At 43.5% G+C, this 23,979-nt stretch overlaps 1 protein-coding gene across 4 annotated transcripts in view; it reads left to right on the top strand.

Annotated features, from left to right (window-relative positions):
• palmdb (palmdelphin b) overlaps positions 1 to 23,979 on the top strand; it is an 85,260-nt gene that overhangs the window by 59,060 nt on the left and 2,221 nt on the right. Inside the window, exons 1-4 of one of the 4 annotated variants that reach the window (XM_085467407.1) lie at positions 3,739 to 3,818; positions 14,063 to 16,499; positions 16,583 to 16,674; positions 20,918 to 23,192. In XM_085467407.1, the coding sequence (XP_085323533.1) occupies positions 14,141 to 16,499; positions 16,583 to 16,674; positions 20,918 to 21,079 (2,613 nt within the window). In that variant the 5' untranslated portion in view covers positions 3,739 to 3,818; positions 14,063 to 14,140 and the 3' untranslated portion in view covers positions 21,080 to 23,192. Of the gene's footprint in view, positions 1 to 3,738; positions 3,819 to 14,062; positions 16,500 to 16,582; positions 16,675 to 20,917; positions 23,193 to 23,979 lie in introns of those variants that run through there. The other 3 variants (XM_085467405.1, XM_085467404.1, XM_085467406.1) reach the window with 3 other exon arrangements.

The raw sequence follows: 23,979 nt of genomic DNA, 5'->3' as shown, positions 1-23,979 counted from the left end.
CGGCATTTACTCAGACCATGGCTCAGATTGGTGAGGTGAGTGGGCAGGGGTGGGGTGTGGGGGATAGTGTTTTTTTGTCTGAATGACCCAGGGGAAGAAGCTTTTAGTAAGTCTGGAGATGTGGGACCTGATTGACCTGAGGTGCTGACTGGAGGGGAGCGGGTCAAACAGGTGTTGAGCAGGGTGTGAGGGCTCACCTGTGCTGGCTTTGCTGTTCCTGAGACAGGAGGATCTGGCGATGGCCTGTCAGAAAGCAGACAATGATTTTTTTGGTGTTACTGACCCTCTATGCAGCCTTCCTGCTCTCAGTCGTGGCCCCTGAGTACCAAACACCAGGCAGGAGGCCTGAGGAGCGGTAGAAGGCCAGCTGGTCCAGGTTATTCATCCTCAGGACAGAGACGAAGTGCAAACGCTACTGGGCCTTCTTTACCCCGGCGATGGGGTTGTGGGTCCAGGTGAGATTGGCGGGGAAGTGGGTCCCCATAAACTTGAAGGTGCAGACAGATTGGTTCTGATCTGTCTGAGCCTCCTGAAGTCCATTATGAGTTCTTTGGTTTTAAGGATGTTCAGCTTGAGGTTACTTTCTGAGTACCAGCCGGACAATTCTCTACCTCTGCCCTGGTAAATGCTGCACTATGTCTGGTATTATGGTGTTGAACGCTGTGCCATAGTCCATGAAGAGCATCCTCACGTGGCTCTTCCTGTTCTTCAGATGGTTCAGCTCTCTGTGAACGCTGATGGTGATCCTCTGTGAGCACACTGGTGAGGGTGGAGGGAGGGGGTTAGTCTCTGCTGAGACACTATCTGCTCGAAGCACAGCATGACTACAGACGTGAGGACTTTAGGTCTAAAGTCACTGTCAGTACATGCTGCTATCTTGGTTGTATAGCGTACAGCTACTTTCAGTACAATTGTTATTTATTTAGACTATTTCTCTCTAATGAATCTTTAGTTCGTCTTTTAACACCATCGTGCCTGAACTTCTCTCCTCCAAACTGTCAGTGGATCACCAGCTTCCTGACAGACAGGAAGCAGCAAGTGAGGCTGGGGGAGATCACCTCTGAAACTCGGTCCCTCATTGGTGCCCCTCAAGGATGTGTCCTCTCACCACTACTGTTCTCCCTCTACACCAGTGACTGTTTGCAGATGACACCACCATCATTGGCCTCATTCAGGATGGTGATGAGTCTGCATAGGAAGGAAGTTGAGCGGCTGGTACTCTGGTGCAGTCAGCACAATCTGGAGCTGAACACTCTTAAGACTGTAGAGATGACAGTGGACTTCAGGAGACATCCCTCAACTCTGCGCCCCCTCACCATATTAGACAGCCCTGTGTTGACTGTGAAGACCTTCAAGTTCCTGGGTACAACCATCTCCCAGGACCTCAAGTGGGAGACCAACATCAACTCCATCCTCAAAAAGACCCAGCAGAGGATGTACTTCCTGAGACAACTGGGGAAGTACAGTCTTCCACAGGAGCTGCTGATCCAGTTCTACACTGCGGTCATTGAGTCTGTCCTGTGCTCCTCCATCACAGTCTGGTATGGAGCAGCCACTAAACAGGACAGGAGCAGACTGCAGCGGACTGTACGGGCAGCAGAAAGGATCATCGGCGCCCCCCTGCCCTCCATCCAGGATCTGTACCTCTCAAGAACCAGGAAACGGGCAGGGAAAATCATTGCAGACCCCTCAAACCCTGGACACAGACTTTTTGATCTGCTGCCCTCTGGCAGACGGTACAGAAGCCTGCAGACCAGGACCACCCGACACAGGAACAGTTTCTTTCCCCTCGCCATCTCCCTTCTTAATAGTTGACCTGTCACACTGCTCCCACTGCCAGACTGCAGCTGCACCTTATGTACATTATGTAGTATTCATTCCACCTCATTCATTTCTGTATTTATGTATATAAGTTTAGATTAGTTATTTATGGTTGGTTTACACAGCTTGTGTATGCATGTGTGTGTGTGTGTGTGTGTGTGTGGGGGGGGGGGGTGTTGTGTTGCTTACATTGTGGACATTACATTATTATTACATTATACATTGCTGTGCTTGAGAGTCACCATCTACCGGAACCAAGTTCCTTGTATGTGTCTGTGCATATACATGGCCAATAAACGTGATTCTGATTCTGAGTCTGACCTCCCTGGTCTAACAACACAGGAGAAAACAAGGCTTCCCAAAAATATTGGGGAGCTCACTCCTACTCACTCCGCACTTCACACACACGCCGGAATAACTAAATGGCTAAGGCTGCGTTTGCTCAGTCTGGACCTGGACCTGGACGCCACGGCTCTTCCATCGTCCTTTATTGGCTATGTCCGCAGAGGCCCATCCTTCTGTCCACCAAAACTGATCACAGCACAGAAACAGCTTTAGTGAAGGTTACACATGATCTTCTCTGACAGTGGACTGCTCGTCCTGCTAGACCTCAGTTCACTGTATGATACTGTTGTATTTGGCCATGAAAATCTTAGAAATGGTGTCCTATCAGTCTATGTGTCCTCACCTTGGCCTCAGTGAGATGTGGCCAGGATGTCCTTTAATGCAAATATTAAACAAACATGCAGAACTGCTTTCTTGTATTTGTGCATCATCTCTAAAATTAGAAACGTCCTGTCTCAGAATTATGCTGAAAACCTAGTTCATGTATTTATTACTAATCACATTATCTTAAATGGTAAATGGCCTGTATTTATATAGCGCTTTACTAGTCCCTAAGGACCCCAAAGCGCTTTACATATCCAGTCATCCACACACTGGTGATGGCAGCTACATTGTAGCCACAGCCACCCTGGGGCGCACTGACAGAGGCGAGGCTGCCGGACACTGGCGCCACCGGGCCCTCTGACCACCACCAGTAGGCAACGGGTGAAGTGTCTCGCCCAAGGACACAACGACCGAGACTGTCCAAGCCGGGGCTCGAACCGGCAACCTTCCGATTACAAGCCGAACGCCCAACTCTTGAGCCACGATCGCTCCCTGAAAACTCTTTAGCTGATCCAAAATGCCGCAGAGAGTACTGAAAGAGAGCAGGTTTCTCCTTTACTGCCTTCTCTTCATTGGCTTCCTGTTAAATCCAGAATTCAAAATCCTGCTCCTCACATACAAGGTCTTAAATAATCAGGCCCCATCTTATCTTAATGACCTTGTAGGACCATATCACCCTATTAGAGCACTTCGCTCTCGCTCTGCAGGTCTACTTGTTGTTCCTAGAGTATTTTTCTTTCATTTTTGCTAAAGCATATAGTTAGGGCTGGACCAGGTGACCCTGAATCCTCCCTTAGTTATGCTGCAATAGGATGATAGCATGATACACTTCATTCACACTCCTTTCTATTCGCACTCGTCATGTGTCGATCACTGTCCTGTGCTTGCTCACAGCAGGTCTTCTGATGGTTGGGGTTTTCTCTGTATTAGTGTGGGGTCTATAGCTTGTTGTATAAAGTGTCTTGAGCCAACTGTTGTCATACAGTTGAAGTGACCTTAACTGAATTTAATGTAGGTTTAATTTCAAAAGATAAGTAGTGAAATTTACATTCATTTCACTACATGTCCGTTCCTCCCCGAGAGAGAAAATAAGCACGTGTTTCAAATCAGTCCCAGTGTAGGATAGAACGAGTCCAAAAGGACAAGATGATCTCCTCTCAGCTTGACTGTGTTCATCAGAGAAAGCTCAAGCATTGGCTGCCTCCAGTGTAGCCCTCCTTCACCATCTGTCCAATCAGAGGCAAACGCAGCCATGCAGAGCTGCCAGTATAAAGCTGCACTCAGAAACAGAGCAGAGCCCTCTGCATTAGCCTGCTACCCTCTCTCAGGTAGGTCCATTCACACACACACACAAAGTTTACCTTTGTTAGAGTGCAGAGTCACACCACAGTATCGACTTCGTCTTCTAACATGGAAATGACGCTGTTTGTTGATGTGGACGTCGTGATGCTGCGGGGGGGTTAAACTGCCCTTGAGGAGAGATGCTTTTGTTCTTTATGTTGTTGATAGAAATCTTATTCTCAGTTTTCACTTCAGTGCTGACATTAACTGTAAAATTCTACAGATTTCATTTAGCCTTGTAATGGAGTGTGCTTGGAGATATGCTCACTCACTCACAGTTGTTCTTATGGAGTGTATTGTGGTCTAGGTATAGGAAGGAGCCCAGTGTGTGTGTGAGGTTGGATGAGTGGCTGTGTTTTAAATTCATTTGTATGAATTCAAATTCAAAGATTTTTTCTTATTCTGCAGAAAGTGACACATGATTGGGAACATGTTGTGTTGCCTCATTTTTATAATGGTGAAAGAACTCTGAATAGAAATCATGCAGCTCATTTGTGTTTTCCTTAAGATGGATATAGGAATGAACTTCGTATGCAGAAACACGATACACAGTGCTGTGAAAAAGCATTTTGCTGATTTGTCACACTTAACGCACTTTCTGATCATCAAACTAATTTTAATATCTTAGATACGAAATGCAGTTTTTCAGTTAACAGAGAAAAAGGCTTAAAAGGGAAAATGAATTCAGCCTTAATAAATGGTTCAGTGGGCAAAGAACAGCCTGTTTCATGAGATGACATCTGAATCAAACTGAAGTCATTTTGTTCATTTGAGCCCTTCAGAGGTGGAGCTGCTGGGTGTTTCAGACCATCGTCCTGCTCCATAACACAAGTGTGCTTAACCTTCAGGACATGAACTGTTGGAATGAGACTCACAGGTTTCTCACATGTCCATCATTTTCTTTAGATCGCGATGCTTTTTGATCTTTTGTTCCACTTCACTTTGTCAGACAGGTTCTATGCAAGTGAGTCCACAGGTCTGCTAATAATCATGTCTGGGTGTAGATCCTGCCAGGCATGATGAAGGAAATCATTATTTAAAACTGAAATATGTAAGTGTGAGAAATTTGCAAATAACTAAGAAGTCATGAAAAGGGCAAATGTGTTTTCACAGCATGTATGTAATCATGTCTGTTGTGGCTGCCACCAACGTGCTGAATGCTTATTATTAACATCATGCGTGTTCGTCGCATCTCTGCCTGCCCTTACCCCATGTTGTCATGGCAGATGGCTGTGGAGAGATTTGTTATCATAAGTCACACGTGAAGAAGAAAAAAACATAATCGGAGCAAATATTTTCATTTCATGAGTGCAACTGCTTGTAACTTCAAAAACCCACGCATACAAGTCATATGCAGCGTGTCTGCTCTGTGCACTTAGAGAGGAGTCAGGTTTGACTGCACAGATGTCCCATTCATCTGTACAGTATTACACAGCCTTCATGATTTTAAAAACAAAACGAGGATCAGGTACATCTAGCTATTGTAAACTCTGGTCAAAATACAGACATGTCGTCTGCAGCAAACACAGTACTGAGCATGAGAAACCTGCCCCCGAGTTCAACGGTTTTTAAGATGTTTTTCGGTATTAAAGTGAAGCCGGTGATAGATCAGGACATCCACACGTGCACAACACAAATAACAACGTCGTCAAACTTTACCTTCAAAACATCAACAAATCATCAAAAAGACACAAAGTTACTGATAAGTAGCACAGATCACTCTTTCACAATGGCAGATATTTCATAGAGAACTCTAATGTTATGTAGCATTAATATAACACAGTCTAACTAATAAACTGTGGTGTGATTTACCCACAGTGAAATAGCTCCAGCTGTGGTTTACAGTTTAATGCCTCAACAAGTATATTTTAACACATAACATCTGTACTTCTACTTCAGTAAAAGTGTCTTTTTACAGAATGTACATATACTATTACAGCTTTTATATAGGATTCGGGATAGCTGATCATCAGTATTTGATCAAAGTGTTTTCTGGCTCTTTATGGAAACAATAATTACTAATAAGCACAGATCAAAGCACTGACACAAACAGCTCTGTAATGATGGTCCTGTTAGTCTCTTTATGAACACTGTTAAGATTTTAAATGAACAAATACACAAACTTATCAAACTCAAATTAAAATAACTGTAAGAAATATTTGAGCAGTGACAACAGACAGCAGATAGATGGTTTCCCTGTGGACTGTGGGTGAAAGGCAGGACACCAGAGTGACGGATCCACAGACACGCTGAAGTTAATCTGCCTCATCCTCATCAAAGAGAGCCGGTCACACCGTCCTCTCCTGTTTCCAGATGAAACACTGGAGCCTGAACCCACAGACAGCTGAGCTCTGGAGCCAGATGTTTAGTACTCACTGGCAACATGAGCACGGCCTGTATCTGATCACATTTTAAAAAGTTCAGTTTACTTTGTTAACTAAGAAACTAAGAATCTGTTTTCTTGCAACTGACTTGCCAAGCTGTCCTTTGATTTAATGCAGTAACTGTCCATCAAAGTGACCAGTTCCTCATTCTTTTGAGCTCGGCCTCCACACATTGAACATGAAGATTAAACTTCAGCAGCACACGCAGATCAAAAGATCAAAGTCAGCCACAATCATCCCAGTGCCGAAGAAGTCTCCCATCTCCAGCCTGAACGATTACCGCCCTGTGGCCCTCACACCGGTAATCATGAAATGCTTTGAGAGACTAGTCCTTCAGAACATCAAGGATTACCTCCCCCCAGAATTCGACCCCCACCAGTTTGCATACCGTGCAAACAGATCCACAGAAGACGCCATCGCCACAGCCCTCCACGCTGTGCTGAGTCACCTAGAGCAGCGGCAAAGCTACGTCCAACTGCTCTTTGTGGACTACAGCTCAGCCTTTAATACAATCAACCTGGACATCCTCATCACCAAACTGGTCACTCTTGGCCTCCCTCCTCTCACATGTGCCTGGATAAAGGATTTCCTCACAAACCGACCCCCAGACTGTAAGACTCCGCCCCCATCTCTCCTCCACTCGCACACTGAGCACCAGCTCCCCACAGGGCTGTGTGCTGAGCCCCCTCCTGTATTCTCTCTACACCCACGACTGCAGTTCGACCCACAACAACCCACAACCCTCATCATCAAGTTTGCTGATGACACCACGGTAGTCGGACTCATCTCGAAGGGAGACGAGGCAGAGTACAGAGAGGAAGTTCTGAAGCTGGCAGCCTGGTGTTCAGAGAACAGCCTGGCACTGAACACTAAGAAAACCAAAGAGCTCATTGTTGACTTCAGGAGACACAGCACTGACTTGGCCCCCTCTACATCAACGGGGAGTGTGTGGAGAGGGTCCACACCATCCGGTTCCTTGGTGTCCTCATCTCTGCTGACATCTCCTGGACAGACAACATCTCAGCGGTCATCAAGAAGGCTCAACAGCGGCTGCACTTCATGAGAGTCCTCAGCTGAACTCCAACCTGCTGCTGACCTTCTACCGCTCGTCCATTGAGAGCCTGCTAACCTACTGCATCACGGTATGGTACGGCAGCTGCACCAAGGCGGATAGAGCGAGGCTTCAGAGTGTGGTCAAGACAGCACAAAAGATCATCGGCTGCCCTCTCCCCTCCCTGATGGACATTTATGCCTCAGCAGAGCAGCAAACATTATCAAGGACAGCTCCCACCCTGGCTCCAACATGTTCAGCCTGCTTCCCTCAGACTCAAAAACAGTTTCTTCCCCAAAGCCATAACCACCCTGAACTCACACATGCACAGATAACACAGCCCCCCACTTCCCACTTCCTCTATGGACCACCACTGTGCAATACCAATTCTATGTGCAATAACTATATACATAACACTATTTATTACATATTACTTACGTCTTGTATATTGTACATTTTATGTATATATGTTTTTCCCTATGTTAATATTGTCCATATGTACATAGCGCTGCAGAACTGTGCCCCCCAGCATGTTTACACTGAGTAGGAGATGCTCTGTATCTCATTGTACAACTGTATAGTGACAATAAAGGCATTCTATTCTATTCTAGACACCTGCCTGCTTCTTGTTGTCACACGTAAAAGTGTGGAGCATCAGTCCACAGCTGGCCAGCCTTTCCTGATTCTGCTGTTTACTCACCAGTGTTTTTTTCTAAAGGTTCATCTGATGTGAATCCTATTGTGATTTATAAAAAAAAATAAAATGGCCAAATATTAAAAGCCTGAAAGAAATCCGTTGCTGTGATATAAGCTGAACACCACTGCTGAAAGACTTCGAGGTCTTTCTTTTCTTCCAGATTTAAACCAATCACAGGTGAGCCCTTTGTGAACGTGCATTTGTCAAACCCCACAATTATAAATGTGACATTTAAAGAAGAACAAAATGTTTGAGACGTTGCTCAAGAAGTGTGGAAATAAATGGTTTTCTGATAAGTAGACAATCATTTAAGATGATAATTCAAACAGCTCTTTTGTCTTTGTTTGGTTTTAGACATTTTAGCATTTCCTTGTATTGAATCTAAATCCAGTAGTTGATCCTGCAATTGAATCCACGCCAAAGCACCTTAATGTAACTGATTTGGCGCTATATAAATTAAACTGAATTCATTGGTCTTCCTTCTCTCACCCCAACCAATCACAGCAGATGGCCCCGCCCCTCCAGAGCCTGGTTCTGCCGGAGGTTTCTTCCTGTTAAAAGGGAGTTTTTCCTTCCCACTGTCGCCAAAGTGCTGCTCATAGGGGGTCATATGATTGCTGGGTTTTTCTCTGTATGTATTATTGTAGTGTCTACCTTACAATATAAAGCACCTTGAGGTGACTGTTGTTGTGATTTGGTGCTGTATAAATAAAATTGAATTGAATTGAATTTGAATTTATATTATAAATAATACACAAAAAAACAGAAAACCCCAACAATTAAATGACTCCCTATGAGCAAGCACTTTGGCGACAGTGAGAAAGAAAAACCCCCATTTTATCAGGAAGAAACCTCCGGAGCCATGACGGGGATGAGAGGAGGACAAAGCCACTGCTTTATAGAGGTCCCATATATAGACAGTGTTCTGTATACAGAGGAGGACAGTTTGCTGATAAAATTTAAATCAGCAAAACAATGAATGAAGGAATGACTTTTCCAGAATCATCCAACCACCAGCGGCAGTGAACTCTGTTCTGGCCCAACATCATACTTCCTGTTAAAAGGGGGTTTTCTTTCCCACTGTCGCCAAGGTGGTGTATGGTAGCTGTGTTGGTTTTTCCCAACGATTACAATCTTTCTATAGATGCAACACATATATGGTGCTGATGAAATTCATCTGAGAGAACGTGAAAAAGAACAACACAGCTGGATTCCAAACATTTTTGTTCTTCCTTTTAAAAAAGGAAAAGGAAATTTGGAGATTTCACAAAATCTATCCAACACTAATCCGTGACTATTGTTGAATGTATTGTTTATACTAACATGAAGAATCTGATACCCATCTGTATCAACTGAATATAAAAAAATACACAAAGCTGTGCATCCAGTGGTCAGATAATCAGATAGTTATTTGTCTTGTATTCTCTGAGTGCTTCCAACACATGTAGAGTGTTACAGCTACTAATGAAGAACTAATTACTGCTTAAAGAGGTGTTGAAAGTGACAGTCAGACTGAACAGTATATCCTTGCCTTTTCTTTAAACACAAAGCTCATTGCTACAGCCAGGGATGGAATAAAAGTGATGCCCTTCAACTGCTTTTTAGTTTTAGCTTCCCTGTTTTCCACCACAGTCTAGGTTCTGTCACTAGTTACCTAACATTAGCAGTAACCATCCACAGACATTGTGCATTGTCTTAGATCCGGCTTGTGTTAAATCTATGACAGGTTTTAGTGTAGGGCCCCATGATGTAAATTAGACTTAATACATGTCGTGTTTCATGTCCACTTTGAGTACAGCACTGCTTCCAGTCACATTTAACAGGCTGCTGATGAGTTGTTGCGGGGGAGGTGGAAGTGGAGGAGGTGACAGCTGAGCATTGCAGTATAAGTGCCAGGCCTTTCAGTGGTTACCATGGCACCAAGTCTGTCGCATTCTTGTGTCGTTACAGGAGAGAGTGTGTGTGTGTGTGTGTGTGTGTGCGTGCGTGCGTGCGTGCGTGTGTGTGTGTGTGTCTGTGAGTGTGAAACCTTCCACTGGCAGTCTTTGCCACTGTCACTATCCAACTGCAGATGAAACCAGATAGAAAACAATTTGATTCATGGTCCAGGAAGGTAGGATGAGACTGAAACACAAAGACGGGGTCTTCTACAAACACTGAGCTCAGCTTTGAGGACCTGAATATAACAAAGTGACCAAAGTACAGTTAAATATTACTCCTTGTTGGTCCTAATTAAAAGTAGGATCGGGAGGAATTTTAGCCACATGTAAACAAGCATCGCTAACAGAACCTAAAACCTATAAAGGGCTGTGGTCCCAAACCATACCCCACCTCGAAAGGTTAAACCTTACAACAGCGGTCCCCAACCTTTTTTGCACCACGGACCGGTTTATGCCCGACAATATTTTCATGGACCGGCCTTTAAGGTGTCATGGATAAATACAACAAAATAAAACCAGTACCAGTACCGAAAAAAAGAAGATTTATTCATAACACACGGGAAAAGACCCAGGAAAACAGAGTTAACGATAAAAACGATAACAAAATAACGCTGAAAACCGATAAAAACCCTGAAAACCAGACATTTCACACCTGAGCCTCAACTCTCGCGGCCCGGTACCAAACGACTCACGGACCGGTACCGGTCCAAGGCCCGGGGGTTGGGGACCGCTGCCTTACAACACACTAAGACTACACGGTAAATTTATACAGTTAAAGAAGGAAAAGACCGGCCATAAAGTCCATGAGTTTTATTGTTGAAGTTTCTAAGACCTGTAGGATTCCCCAGTGAGCAAACAGGTGTTGGCCACCATGTGAAACATCCATTAAAATATTGCTTCATTCTGGAAAGTTATGGCCTGGGTTTCAGTATCTTCCAGGAAGATGCAGCTGATGATATTTTTTGCACTTTTTGCTCTTTGAAAAGCCATTTTTGTCTCCTGCAAGATGGAAAGGAACTCAATTTGTTTTTTCTGCTTGATTCATTATTTTCTATGTCTATATACAGATGCTGCCTACCTCGTTTGTAAGAAGTAGCTGACTGAGTTATTCTTGCCTCCTTATCAGCTCAAAGCAGTCTGGACATCCTCCTCTGACTCCTGACATCAACAGGGGGAACTGCAGCTCACTGAGTATTTTCTCATTTCAGACCATTCCCATGGTTGTACATCAACCTGAATTACTCACAGCAGCTCATCTGCATCAACAATCATCTTTCTTTATGTTGAGGCTTGGTTTGAACTTCAGTGAGCTGTCTCAACTGTAGCTACGTGCCTACACACTTTGACTTGCTGCTGTTTTAAGACTGTATATATTTTCTTCATCTGTTGTCTCATGCATATAGTTCCACATGTATGATTTGCTTCTGTCAGTGCTATCAGTTTTGTTTCAACAAATCGTTCACGTTTCATTTTTCTGTCTGAACACTTTTTCTCTAGCTTATGTCTACATTTTTACAGAACTATTTCCAATGTCAGCAAGGCTTTGATAATAAAACGAAACATTTTGATAACAAAGTCTTCATACTGTGCTGAAAGTGTTTGAATTCCTATTCATGTTTAGACAAATGTCAAATAAGGTTTAATTGTTTTCATGGCTTTTGCACAAGCAAGTCTGTGTTATGAAAATGCCATAACTTGATAAGAAGTGCATGAAGAGCAGTGAAGATGACATCCCTGCTGGGAGAACTGTAATAACATCAGGAACTTAATGGTACTATGGACGACAACACTTAAGACGAACTCTGAGGCAATCACACAAGTTACCATCACATGTGGAATATACCAATGTGATGCACTGTTCCCACTGTTGATCTGCACAGGCCTCAGTCCTCTAAGCCAGCAGTCCCCAACACCCGGGCCATAGGCCGTGAGAGTTGAGGCTCGGGTGTGAAATTTATGGTTTTCAGGGTTTTTATGGTTAACTGGGTTTCCCTGGGTCTTTTCCCGTGTTGTAGTTGTGTCTTATATTGAAAGAAATGTTTACGCGTTACCATAACGACCAGAGAGCATTAAGGGGGAAAGAGGAGGATGTTATTGTTGGCGCATTTCAGGAGGCCGCTGCTAATAAAGTTACACAGTTACACAGTGAATTCGTGTTTATTTACAAAATACCACAGTTTTTGCCTTAATCGTATCATTTTATTTTGTTGAATTTATCTGCGACATCTTAAAGGCTGGTCCATGAAAATATTGTCTGAGATTAAAGTGGTCACAAGGTTGGGGACCGCTGCTCTAAGCCAGCCCACCACTGAGAGTGGATATAGATTCAGGAGTGGAGTAAAATCTGCAACCTCTAGAAAAATGTACCGAGACAGTCTTGTTAAAAATCTGCTGCTATCTAGCAGGACGATGAAGACAAAATGAGGGTGGATGCTTCTGCAGTTGCCTCACGGTACAAAGAAAACAGAGAAAACCCAACAAAACATGAGCCCCTTTGAGCAAGCACTTCGCTGACAGTGGGAAGAAAAAACTCCTTTTCAACAGGAAGAAGCCTCTGGCAGAACCAGGCTTAGGATGTGCTGCAACAGGAGAAAGACACCCTGTGGAAGAGAGCCAGAGATTAATGATAACTAATGACTAAATACAGAGTGCCGTATAAACACAATGGGAGTTAACAAGGTGAGGGCCCTAACAGCGGCCATAGTAGTTTTGTTGGTTATCAGAATATTATTTATTATTCTCTAAGGCAGCGGTCCCCAACCCCCGGGCCTCGGACCGGTACCGGTCCGTGAGTCGTTTGGTACCGGGCCGCGAGAGTTGAGGCTCAGGTGTGAAATGTCTGGTTTTCAAGGTTGTTATCGGTTTTCAGCGTTATTTTGTTATCGTTTTTATCGTTAACTCTGTTTTCCTTGGTCTTTTCACGTGTGTTATGAATAAATCTTATTTTTTTCGGTACCAGTACTGGTTTTATTTTGTTGTATTTATCCGCGACACCTTAAAGGCCGGTCCGTGAAAATATTGTCGGGCACAAACCGGTCCGTGGCGCAAAAAAGGTTGGAGACCGCTGCTCTAAGGAAATGATGTGGGTTACAGTTGCTCCAGACAGTAACAGACTAAACTAATTAAGTAGTACAACATGTTACAGAGTTTACATATTTAAAAAATAGCACTAATATATAGAAATTGCTCACTGTACCGTATCACCCACAGGATGATCTGGTACTGTAAGGTCATTGAAATAGGATGAGGCCTGATTACTCAACACCTTCTTTTCCATGAGAAGAATTTTAAAATCTGTGTGGCAGAATGGGCCAAAATGACACTACATGCGACTAGTTTCTCCATACAGCAGGCCGCTTGAAGCTGCCATCATCAACAAAGGCTTTTGTGCAAAAGATTAAATACATTTTAGTAAGCATATATCTTTTCTGTGTGTTATTTCTAATTTAGTTTTAATAACAGGAAAGTTTGCAGCTTAAATACATGCACAGTTTATGCTATCCTTCAGTGGCAAAGCTAAGAAGCCACTGTTGTGGCTGATAGTTTGAATGTTAATGTATGTAGGAAGTAGCATCCTGGCATTTGTAATGGCAGTACTCACTTTTTCTATTTGTTTAACAAACATATTTACAGACAGACGTGTGCACACAGACACACAAACACACAGGGAGAGTCTTTTGTATTGTGTACATTTCTGTCACTACTTCTTGTCTTTATTATTTGGTTACTTGTGTAACTAAACAGCATATATAGGGCTTATGGTCTGAACAGGCTACATTTTCCTATGACATTATTTATCAAAAACGCTGCAAACAAGACTTGATTTTTTTGACAGATAAAGCTGCAACACAAGATTTCAGACACATTTCCTGATGTAGCAGCAATCAGCCCCTACAAAGCTTACTTAAAGTGTGTGGTGGTACCCAGACCCAGTCCTTACATAAGGGTAGACACAATAGACAAAAAATACTCTCTAATTTAGCTGTTTTTTATACGCTGCCTTTCTTTCTGCACTCAATGACAGAGGAAACAGAGAAATTAACACACACCCACACACACCTCTATATGTGTGTGTGTGTGTGTGTGTTTAAAACAAACAAACAGCAATTCTCCGTTCTAAAAAACAAATCTTTCCTTCTCTTATTCTCTTTTCTCTCAGAAGGCTACCTCAGTGGATAGAGAGGCAGATGGAAAGGAGCTGAAGAAAGGTTGCAGCACAGCTGAGGATCACAACTCCATGTCCATCACCATGGAAACAGCAGAACAATCAGCGTTGGAGATGGATTGTGAAGTGGATGTTGGCATGGCTGATTCACCTAAGCAACAGGATTTTATTGCAGATGATGAGCTTGTTTGTTCAGCGACACCGCCATTAGTCCCAGAGTCTCCGTTGGAAAAGGTAACGCTCGACACTTTATTAACTGACATGCCACGCAGCAGAGACGCAAATGACAAGCTTGACTGCTCTGACCCCAACGTCTGCACTGAAACGGCTTGTCAGAATCAAAAAGAAGCTTTGGTTTTGGAGCCGGCCTGTGAAGAGCTCAGCAGGAATGAATCAGTCACCTCATCTGTGTCCGACCCACTCTCCAGTGTAGACAGTGTGTGTGAGAATGACCCCCAACATAAGAGGAGGAAAACACCAGAACTAGATCCTGCGCAAGAACAGACCCCTGAGCTAGAACAAGATGCTGTACCAGTACAAAGCCCAGAGCCTTGTGAAGATCCTGAGGAACTAAGTCTTGAACTAGAGCAATACCCTGAACTAGAGCAATACCCTGAACCGGAGGAATACCCTGAGCCAGAGCCGTTCCCAGAATCAACGCAATTCCCTGAACCAGCGCTAGACCCTGAGCTAGAGCCGTTCCCAGAATCAACGCAATACCCTGAACCAGAGGAATACCCTGAACCAGTGCTAGACCCTGAGCCAGAGCCGTTCCCAGAATCAACGCAATTCCCTGAACCAGTGCTAGACCCTGAGCCAGAGCCGTTCCCAGAATCAACGCAATACCCTGAACCAGTGCTAGACCCTGTGCTAGATCAGTATCCTGAGCCAGAGCCTGGGGCTGTTGACAATTATCTGCATTCTGAACAAGATGGCTATCTAAATCTGGAAATATATAAAGACCCAGAGGCCCAAGAACTCATATTTGAACCATCCGTCACAGAGGAGTCTATGTTAGCACAGTGCATTAGAGAAGAAGCTATGTCAGACGTCTCCACCGAATCCTGCCATGAACCTGGTCCTGATGAAATGGAAGAATGCCTGAGAGTTGAGATTGCAGCAGCATCTTCAGATAGTGAGACGGATGAAAAATGGAGAACAATATTCTCCTCTTCTATTAATAAAGAAGATGATGATTCATACTTGGATAGTCTTCAGTTGAGTGCCCAGGAGCTCTTTGTACAAAAAGCTGAGATGACAGGTGCTGAAGACCAAGAAAGCAACGCTTTTCATGAAGTGTGTTTTGAGGTCCCGCAAGTGGAAGACGTTCTGGAACAGCCCGAGGTTAACGTTCCTTTTCCCAGCCCTTCACAAGAGGTTAAATATAACCCGTTAGGCCTTCAAGGCTTGTCTAAAATATCTGAAGATGAGAGTGAGAATGGTAAAGATGCCAATTATAACCACATCACTCACCAACCGCACATCAGTGTAGATGCAGTCAAGAAGCTACCTAAAGACTTCTGTGTGATACAGGAAACCAAGAGTGAGAATGTTAGTACAGAGCACGTGGACTTCCAGCTGGCTCGTAAACAGTGGCGGGAAATGGAGGAACAAACCAAAAACAAGGTAGTCTTACCTACAACCAAGCAGCTGAGCTTCCACGGCAGCCACAGCTTCATGTACACTCCAGTACGCAACATTGACCGACCTCACAAGAAAGCACATGATCTGGAAAACTTAGATCTGGTTGGGGAGTATCCTCACACCCAATTCAGCCCCTGCTCAGAGGATTCTGGTTTGGATGATTCCAGTTACAGGTCCCCTTATGATGATCCAGAAGCAGTTGAAAGGGATATTCGCATATCACTGGAGAGGGAAGAAAATTTCAAAAGGGAGAGGGGCCTTTCCAGGATGGGCAAATCTACTGATTGTGCACCATCAAGAAGTATCCCTAGATCAATAAGCACTCCACTGACGCCGTCATTCATCATCACCTCCTCACCTACCAAGGAACCATTCAAACATGAAATGTCAGCGAACAATGTAATTATTCTGGACCCTAGCAATGATTTTACCTCTAGTCCCAGGCATGTTAAAGACAACATGAAAGCTCAGTCTAGTGAGTGGCACTCCAAAGAGACCAGCTCCAGTGTCATCATCCTGGAGACGTCCAATTTGATTATTCGCAGTGCCTCTGAGTTCTCTCTCAGTAAAGCATGTGAGCAGCCCCAGGAAAAAATGTTCCTGAACAACCCATTTTTCAAACTACGTTCGAGAAGCACAATATCCTTGGTGGATGAAGAGATCAAGATGGTAAAGCAGAGGGAGGATGAGCTGAAGAAGGAGAGGGAAAATCTGTATGCCAAAGACAGGTTCTGCGCAGAAAGAGTATTGTCAAATCGCATGGAAACGTTGACCTTTAATAACTCAGGTATGCTAGCATGATATTCACCATGTTTTTCCCTCCATTTGCCTATGTTAATGCTAATTATCAATTGTGGTGTGTCGTATTAGTTGATGTTCCTGTGAAGTGCAAGTCGTCTCCATCTTCACCAATGAAAACCACCCACAGGATGGATCGTGCTGCTCTATCGTGTGATCACAGAGTGAGTTCTTGATGAAACATCTTTGAATTTCTTTGTCATCAACCAAAACATGCAATTTCATGCTTTGCATTTCATATTTATACTGTCATTATGAAACCTGAGACTTGATAAATAAGCTCAAACATAATGTGCTCATTGTCTCATTTATAGTGTAAATAAGATATGAGGTGATTGTTTGTGTGTTTTCATAAATACAAATTTTTTCATGGTTAATTCCGGCATTTACTAGTAATTTGTGTGACCTCATCTAACGTGAGGACTATTTTTGCCTTATAAACATTTATAAATAAATGTAATGTCTCTGGCCTGTGTCCAGACATGTTGACACCGCTGCAAGTGATGTCGCACAGAAGGAGCAGCAAGTTCAATCTGTGTCTCTGGGAATAAAGGGGGTTGGTATCCTAGGGAGATCTCAACAGAAGACAAAACTGTGCAGATGAGGTGTGAGACATGTGTACATACTCCACCCAGACAAGATATGATGACCAAGTTGATGGATTGTTGGAAGTGAAGCAGTGAAGCGTAGCCTCCAGCTCCTGATCCAACCCTTCTGTTTGGCTGTTGGTCTGGGGATGATATCTGGAACTGAGACTGACCCGGGCTCTGTCATGTTCAGTTTCTTCAGAAGGAATTACAGGAGAAATATATGTAATTTAAAAAGATTTAATTTGCTTCAGCAGTTGGAATTACAAGTTGGACTGGACCTCCATGTGAACACAGCCACCTGTCTTCACACAAAGGACGGCCCTGGATCGGGCCGTATCGTTTTTATAACCCAACAATAACACACTATTATTATAACTGTCTTCTTCCCCGAACCATCCTGATGTCTCCATTTGGCCTTCTCCTCACTCACGACTAGGGATGGGTATTGATAAGATTTTCACGATTCCGATTCCATTTTCGATTCTGTTTAACGATTCGATTCTTTATCGATTCTCTTATTGATTCTTTTTAAAAAAGGAGAACACTAAGGTCGATTAGCTCAGAACTTTGTTTTATATCTTCTCTTTGAACAAGATAGAAATTTAGGAGTAATTTAGGAGTAACATGGCCTTAGAAACCCAACAGTGACATCTTAAGAGATCCAGCCTACAGCTCTTCAATGGGGTGTCACAGGGTCCCCAGGAAAAAAAATTGTAAATGTAAAATAATAAAATAAATATTCTTCTGTAGCAATAACAAAGTATAACATAAATTGTTCTGTAGCAATTACACAAGAATATCCAGTAATGTCCCTGCCTACAATTAAACACATTCACTTACATCTGCTGTGGCAAATGGGTGCAAGCCTTTGACCACAAACTGAGTCACTGCTCGGTGACATTCGTCTATCCTGGCCTGAAAGGAGACGCTACCGGTAGACTGCAGCGAGAGCTGCCAGCATCTGAGCCAGACTGCCTCTCTCATCATGGTCACTAAATGCACAGTAATGGCAGGTTTGTAATAAGGCAGATCGCGCTAACATAATATGCACTGTTAGTTGATTATTTACCTGCTGCATTAACGGGAGAGGACGTGCAAACGTTACCGCTGCTGCTGGGCTGAGATTCACGAGTCCGGAGCGGAATTAAAAACACGACATTCATTTAAGGTCATCGCGTGTTTTGTGAGCAAATGCTTTTGCATATTCGTAGTGTTTCCTCCCTTAAATGAAATATCTACTTTGCAAGTATTGCAAGTTGCCCTGTTGTCATCCGTTCTCGTAAAGTGTAACCAAACTTTTGAGCGTTTGAGCCGCCATGTTTCCTGCCAGGTAAATGACGCTCCACAACGTGGTGACGTCATTTGGGGCGACTGGAATCGATAAGAGAATCGTTTGCAAAAATGGCAAACAATTCCAAGGAATTGAAACAGTGGGAACCGGTTCTCAACAAGAACCGGGTTTCGATACCCATCCCTAGTCATGACCCTCATTATCTGCTTCTTTTCCTGGAATGACAAGACAGAAAAGAAAACACCTCCCTGCCTAGCCTTGATCATTTTAATAATATCCTACTACTGTTTCTATTTAACTCTCTTCGGCCTAGCAAATATCCTTCTAACCATTATCTAGTGTGATGTGTAAGCATGTAGCAAAACCCTCTGCTTCCCGTCAGTTCTCAATATTTGGACTTAGTGCTGTCTAACTACACAGTCACACTCCGGTGGATGCATCGGAGAGAAACTTGGGGTTAGCATCTTGCCCAAGGATACTTGGCATGCAGACTGGAGGAGCCTGGGATCAAACCGCCAACCTTCCGATCAGTAAGTGACCTGCTCTACCTCCTGAGCCACAGCCACCCCAAGCCACCCCTGAACAACGTTTTAGATCCTCAAAACATGGAGCGCCAACTTGTTTTTGAGCACATTGCGTTGTGTATATAAAAATAATAAAAACAGCTTTAATTAATCATTTTAAACCCTAGCAGCTCCCAATGCAGAACAGAAGGACTTCCACACCTGTGAAGTAAACTGAGGACCTCGATCAGACAGGATCTGGAATTCCGTGGAGTCGGAAAACATGATCTGTCAATAGTTTAGCTGTCTCAACAGCTGATGGCAGTTTGTCCAATGCTAAAGGTGGGCTGAATTAGAAATCCTATCAACACTGGTGAGTATTACAGTTTTTCCCGAGGAAGCGGGGAGACCAGTAACAAAATTTATGTGGAACAGAGTCTCTGTGGAATGGCTAGTGGTTGGAGCAACCCGAAAAAGCACTGGTTATGGTGTTTATTGCAGGCAAGCTACTACGTACTCTCTCACATCCTTTTCTACCGAATCCACCAAAAGTGACAGCGAAGCAAACATATGGTCCTACTCATCCCAGGATGAATGGAAAAATGGAAGGTATGGATCCAGTGGAGTACTGTGGCACATGTAGAGGTGGGTACAAACTGGCAACCAGGCGGGCCAGTGCCTGGGTTAGGCTTCTCCTGAAGGGCCTGCTGGATCGTGTCCTTGATTCTCCAGGTTACTGCACCCACCCTGCAGGAACCAGGGAGGATGTAGCCAGGCTCAGCAGTACTAGTGTTGGTGACGAACTGGCGGGAGAGAGCGTTTGACATTTCTGGACCTTGAACGATAGGAGTTAAAGTTAAAACGTGCAAAAAATAGTGACCAGTGAGCCTTGACGGGCGTTCAGTCTCTTGGCTGTTCTCAAATAGGTTAAGTTCTTGTGATCTGATTCAGCTTCAGGTGGCCAAGTGAACAAAACCTTTGCTGACATGAGGTAAGTTACAGGTGTCTTGATGCATGCTCAATAACCTGGTGAGTAAGTGACTTCTTCAGTCTCAGCTGACTGCAGGTTTCCCCAATCTTATAAACAGGACATGTGCATAATGACTGAAACCAGCCCACTGAGGAACAATGGGCTGGGAGGTCAGTTCCTTCATCATAATTATGCAAATTCGCATGACCATTGATCAAAGCCCACTGATCAAAGCCCACTGATCAAAGCCCACTGATCAAAGCCCACTGATCAATGGCCATGAGTACCACTCACAGAGAGTTGGGGATTAGCTGCAATCACAGCATTGTAAGATGGTGACAGATGTGCCAGTGGTTGTTGAGTCATGAGAATTTGCATAATTATGATGAAGGAACTGACCTCCCAGTCCATTGTTCCTTCAGTGGGCTGGTTTCAGTCATTATGCAAAAGTACTGTTTATAAGATTGAAACCTGCAGTCAGCTGAGACTGAAGACGTCACTTGGATGAGTGAGAAATGTTTCTCCCACAAAACACTACGTCCAGATGAACAGAATCAACTTTTGGAGATAAGTTACAGGTGCTGCTACCTGACTGTTGTTGTGGATAAAATGGGAAACGTCTGTACAAGTTTGCAAACCCAAGGAACTGTTGAAGGTGCCTGCGAGTGGAAGGAGTGGGCCATTCAGCGACTGCTCAGATTTTGGCAGGGTCCGTCTTCACCTGCCCCCCTGCCAGAAATTAGTCCAGAAAAATGACGGATGGTGAATGCAACTCGCACTTCTCTGCTTTACATACAGCAGCCACTGAAACACCGTGTGAAAGCGGATTCAATTATCTGGGAGATCCTTGGAAAAAATGTCATTGAGGTGGACAAACACGAAAAGGTTTAGGAAATCTCTGAGAATGTTATTCACTAGTGCCTGAAAAAGTGCTGATGCATTTGTAAGACTGAAAGGCATGACTTGGTATTCAAAGTGACCCAGTGGGGAATTAAAGGCTCTCTTCCATTCATTCCCATATCTGATGTGGACTAAATGGTAGGTGTTTTTCAGGTCCAGTTTTGTGAAGATGGTGGCACCATGGATGGGTTCAAAAAGATGATGGGATGGCTGCCAGTGAATCCAGAATATAGAACAGAATGGAAACTAGGACCAGAGGAGGTGGCGCGGGGACCGGGATCGGAGACTAATGAAAATAGGTGGGCTGAGACTTGAGACTCCTTTCAGCCCTCTCTCCCTCAGGCCATTTTCAATCCTAAGAGAGAGAGAGAGACCAGATCCTCGAAGGACTCAGGCATCTTGGGAGGCTAAGTTGTCCCACATCTGATCATTCAGGCCTTGAAGGAAAATACCCTGAAGGGCGCGATCGGGTCAGCCTGCCTCAGCTGGCATGGTGTGCAAATTGATCACAAATTCCATGACGCTTCATGAAAAGGGTTGCAAAGAAAGCTGTAGGCACAAGGAGACAAGGTAAGTATGCAACAATCAACAGCTAAATCACAAGGAAATAGAGCCATGTTGTCACCATGAGTCGCTGATGGACTGGAGAAGAAGAGATGACCTCACCGGGCTTAAATGCAGCCGCGCTGATCGTCACTGAATGAAACAGGTGAGTGTCCAAGGTCCTGCCCAGGATCCGGGAAAACACAAGAGGAGACGGAAAAACACTGGCCGTTCACACGGACATCATATGCCTCATCACCTGAGCCAAGGTGCAAGAATTCCTCCGTCTAAACTCACAGTATAATAAAAACACCATGTTTGTAGCCACAAAAGGGAGGTGCACTGTTATTGTAAACTCAACACATTATTACACTAAGAATTCTACACTCCTCAGTGACAACGGCACCTATGAAGCCCACACTACAGTTTGTTTTTGCCTTATTTTCCACAAAATTGACACCAGATGTTTTGGTTTTTATTCTTTCTCATATTTCTAGTATTTTTTCTTCTCTGTCCTAATTTTACCAGATAAAGAACTGAAGGCTCTGTTCCTCTTACATGTCAGTATTCTGGAAACCTCGAATGGGAATGTTTGTACCTGCCAATACATTTGTCTTTGTTCTGTATCTCTATGTGCATCATTTGTGTGTTGTTTCTGTTGTGAATAGAGCTGAGACTTGTTGTACTTGAGGTACTTTAATTTTCATTTATAAATGCTTTATAAGGCAAAAAAAAAATAGTCATCACTTTAAATTTAGGATATTTAATTAATTCATTAATTTTCTTTTATTAATTCATTTAATGAAGTTAGTTAAGCACACAGAATGCTTAACCAACAACTATTTACTGCTTGAATTAGCCATGAATCACAGTAAGAAATGACAAATCACTTATTTGGACTTGTTAAATGATACCATGCACATGTTCTACTGTATATGAGCTGATTAACCAGGAGAGGTTAATACGCTTCTGGCGACTTTATAAATGAGGAATTAAGCGCTCACTGAGGAGGGACATTATTAAACTTCAAAGTCTAATCTTTTTTTCAGAGGACTGTAGTCTACTGTGCAGTCCTGTGAAAAACACGACTGCAACAACTATGTTGTGATTTAAAAGCATGTGGAGCCACGTTTAGCAGCGATAACTTGAAGTATTTGTTTTCAGTGATCATGTCCATGATCTCATGTCACTCCCCTCAGCTCGTGATCATAGCTGAGGGGAGCAACGTAGACTGACAGCTTCACTTTTATGCTCAGCAGAGTGTCTGTTAGTCACACACTCTGCTCTCACACCCTCGTTTGTGAACACAAACCCAACAGACTCCTCCACTCGGGGCAGCAACTCGTTCTGGAGCTGGAGTGGGCGCTCCACCCTTTTCCAGCTGGCAGCTTCTCATTCATGTCACCTTACACTGAGCTGTGCAGCTACTTCAGTGCAAGGCTGGAGGCAGAATTTAATCATGAGGCCACTAAAGAGGAGACACCTCACCAAGTGGCTCCTGTATCAGTTCACATGACACAGTCCCAGATCTCGTCCCTGGTGTTTGCACCCAACTACAAGTAGCTGGTCTCTGCTCATGGATATGCCCACAACAATGCTGTTGTCTGGAAACATCCCTCTCTCAGGAAAGCCGCAGAGCTCAATGGCCATGACGACAGAGTTCGGAGTTTGACTCTCAGTCCGGGCTGCTCTGATATTCCTTCCATAAAAACTATAATCAGAATTTGTGACCAAGAGCAGCCTTGTCAGAGTCCGACACCCACCAGAAACAATTTTATTATTTTTATTTTATTATAAACAGATACTAAAGCTTCTGCGTAGATTATTTGTTCGTGTAAATGGAGAGTCCTCATGCAATAAACGTTAACTATGGAGTTCCACAGGGTTCAGTGTTAGAGTCATTTCTATTTACATTATACTTGCTTCCATTCAAATATTATTGGGATTAATACTGGAATCTGTGAGTGTTCAGAAATGGCTCCAAAAGATCTTCTGTTGAAATCTACAATTCTCCTTCCCAGATTTTCACTGAGATGAATTTTATTCTGAATGTTGGTTATTCTAGTGAGTGCTGCTGAACAAATCCAAAGAAAATATTACTCTGACATTCAAATGCACACTGAGTGTATGTAACTCCTGATCACAGGGGTATATTTTATGGCTTTGTTTGTTACAATAGTCTTTATTTTAGGCAGAAAAAACAGACTTGCTTATTCAGGAAACCTTTTACATCCTTTTTCTTTGTGGTGAAATACTTTTACTAGGACATTTCGCCCTCCACACAATTTATTGTAGCAGCCAAAACTACAAGCTTTATAAAATAAACTCTACTTCATGCACCCGGCTGTATCATATTTGATGTCCAATTTTCACCATGAATTTAGTCAAAGTTAGTATGCCATGCACAGTAAAGACATGTCTCTTTAAGACAAATATTTATATTTAAGTAATGGAAGCCATGTTGAATCAGTCTCCCTCTGAAGTCATCTTGCATTATAGTTTCGATGATGATTTGTACATCTGAAAAAAGTATGTGCGTCAAATATAGCAGCAGCTGGCGTGACAGGGTTGTACCTCGGAAAGAAAGAAGTCACATCCTGTCTTAACTGACAATAGTTTGAGTCACAATAGAATAACAGAAAGAAAAGGTAGACTGTCATTGCAAAACTTGC

This window comes from Copadichromis virginalis, linkage group LG9, assembly GCF_057382275.1.
Source record: "Copadichromis virginalis isolate Kocher_CV1m ecotype Utaka linkage group LG9, C_Virginalis_male_GT1.1, whole genome shotgun sequence".
NCBI classification, from domain to species: domain Eukaryota; kingdom Metazoa; phylum Chordata; class Actinopteri; order Cichliformes; family Cichlidae; genus Copadichromis; species Copadichromis virginalis.
The sequence above is the reverse complement of the archived record's forward strand: the minus strand, read 5'-3'. Positions and strand labels throughout refer to the sequence as shown.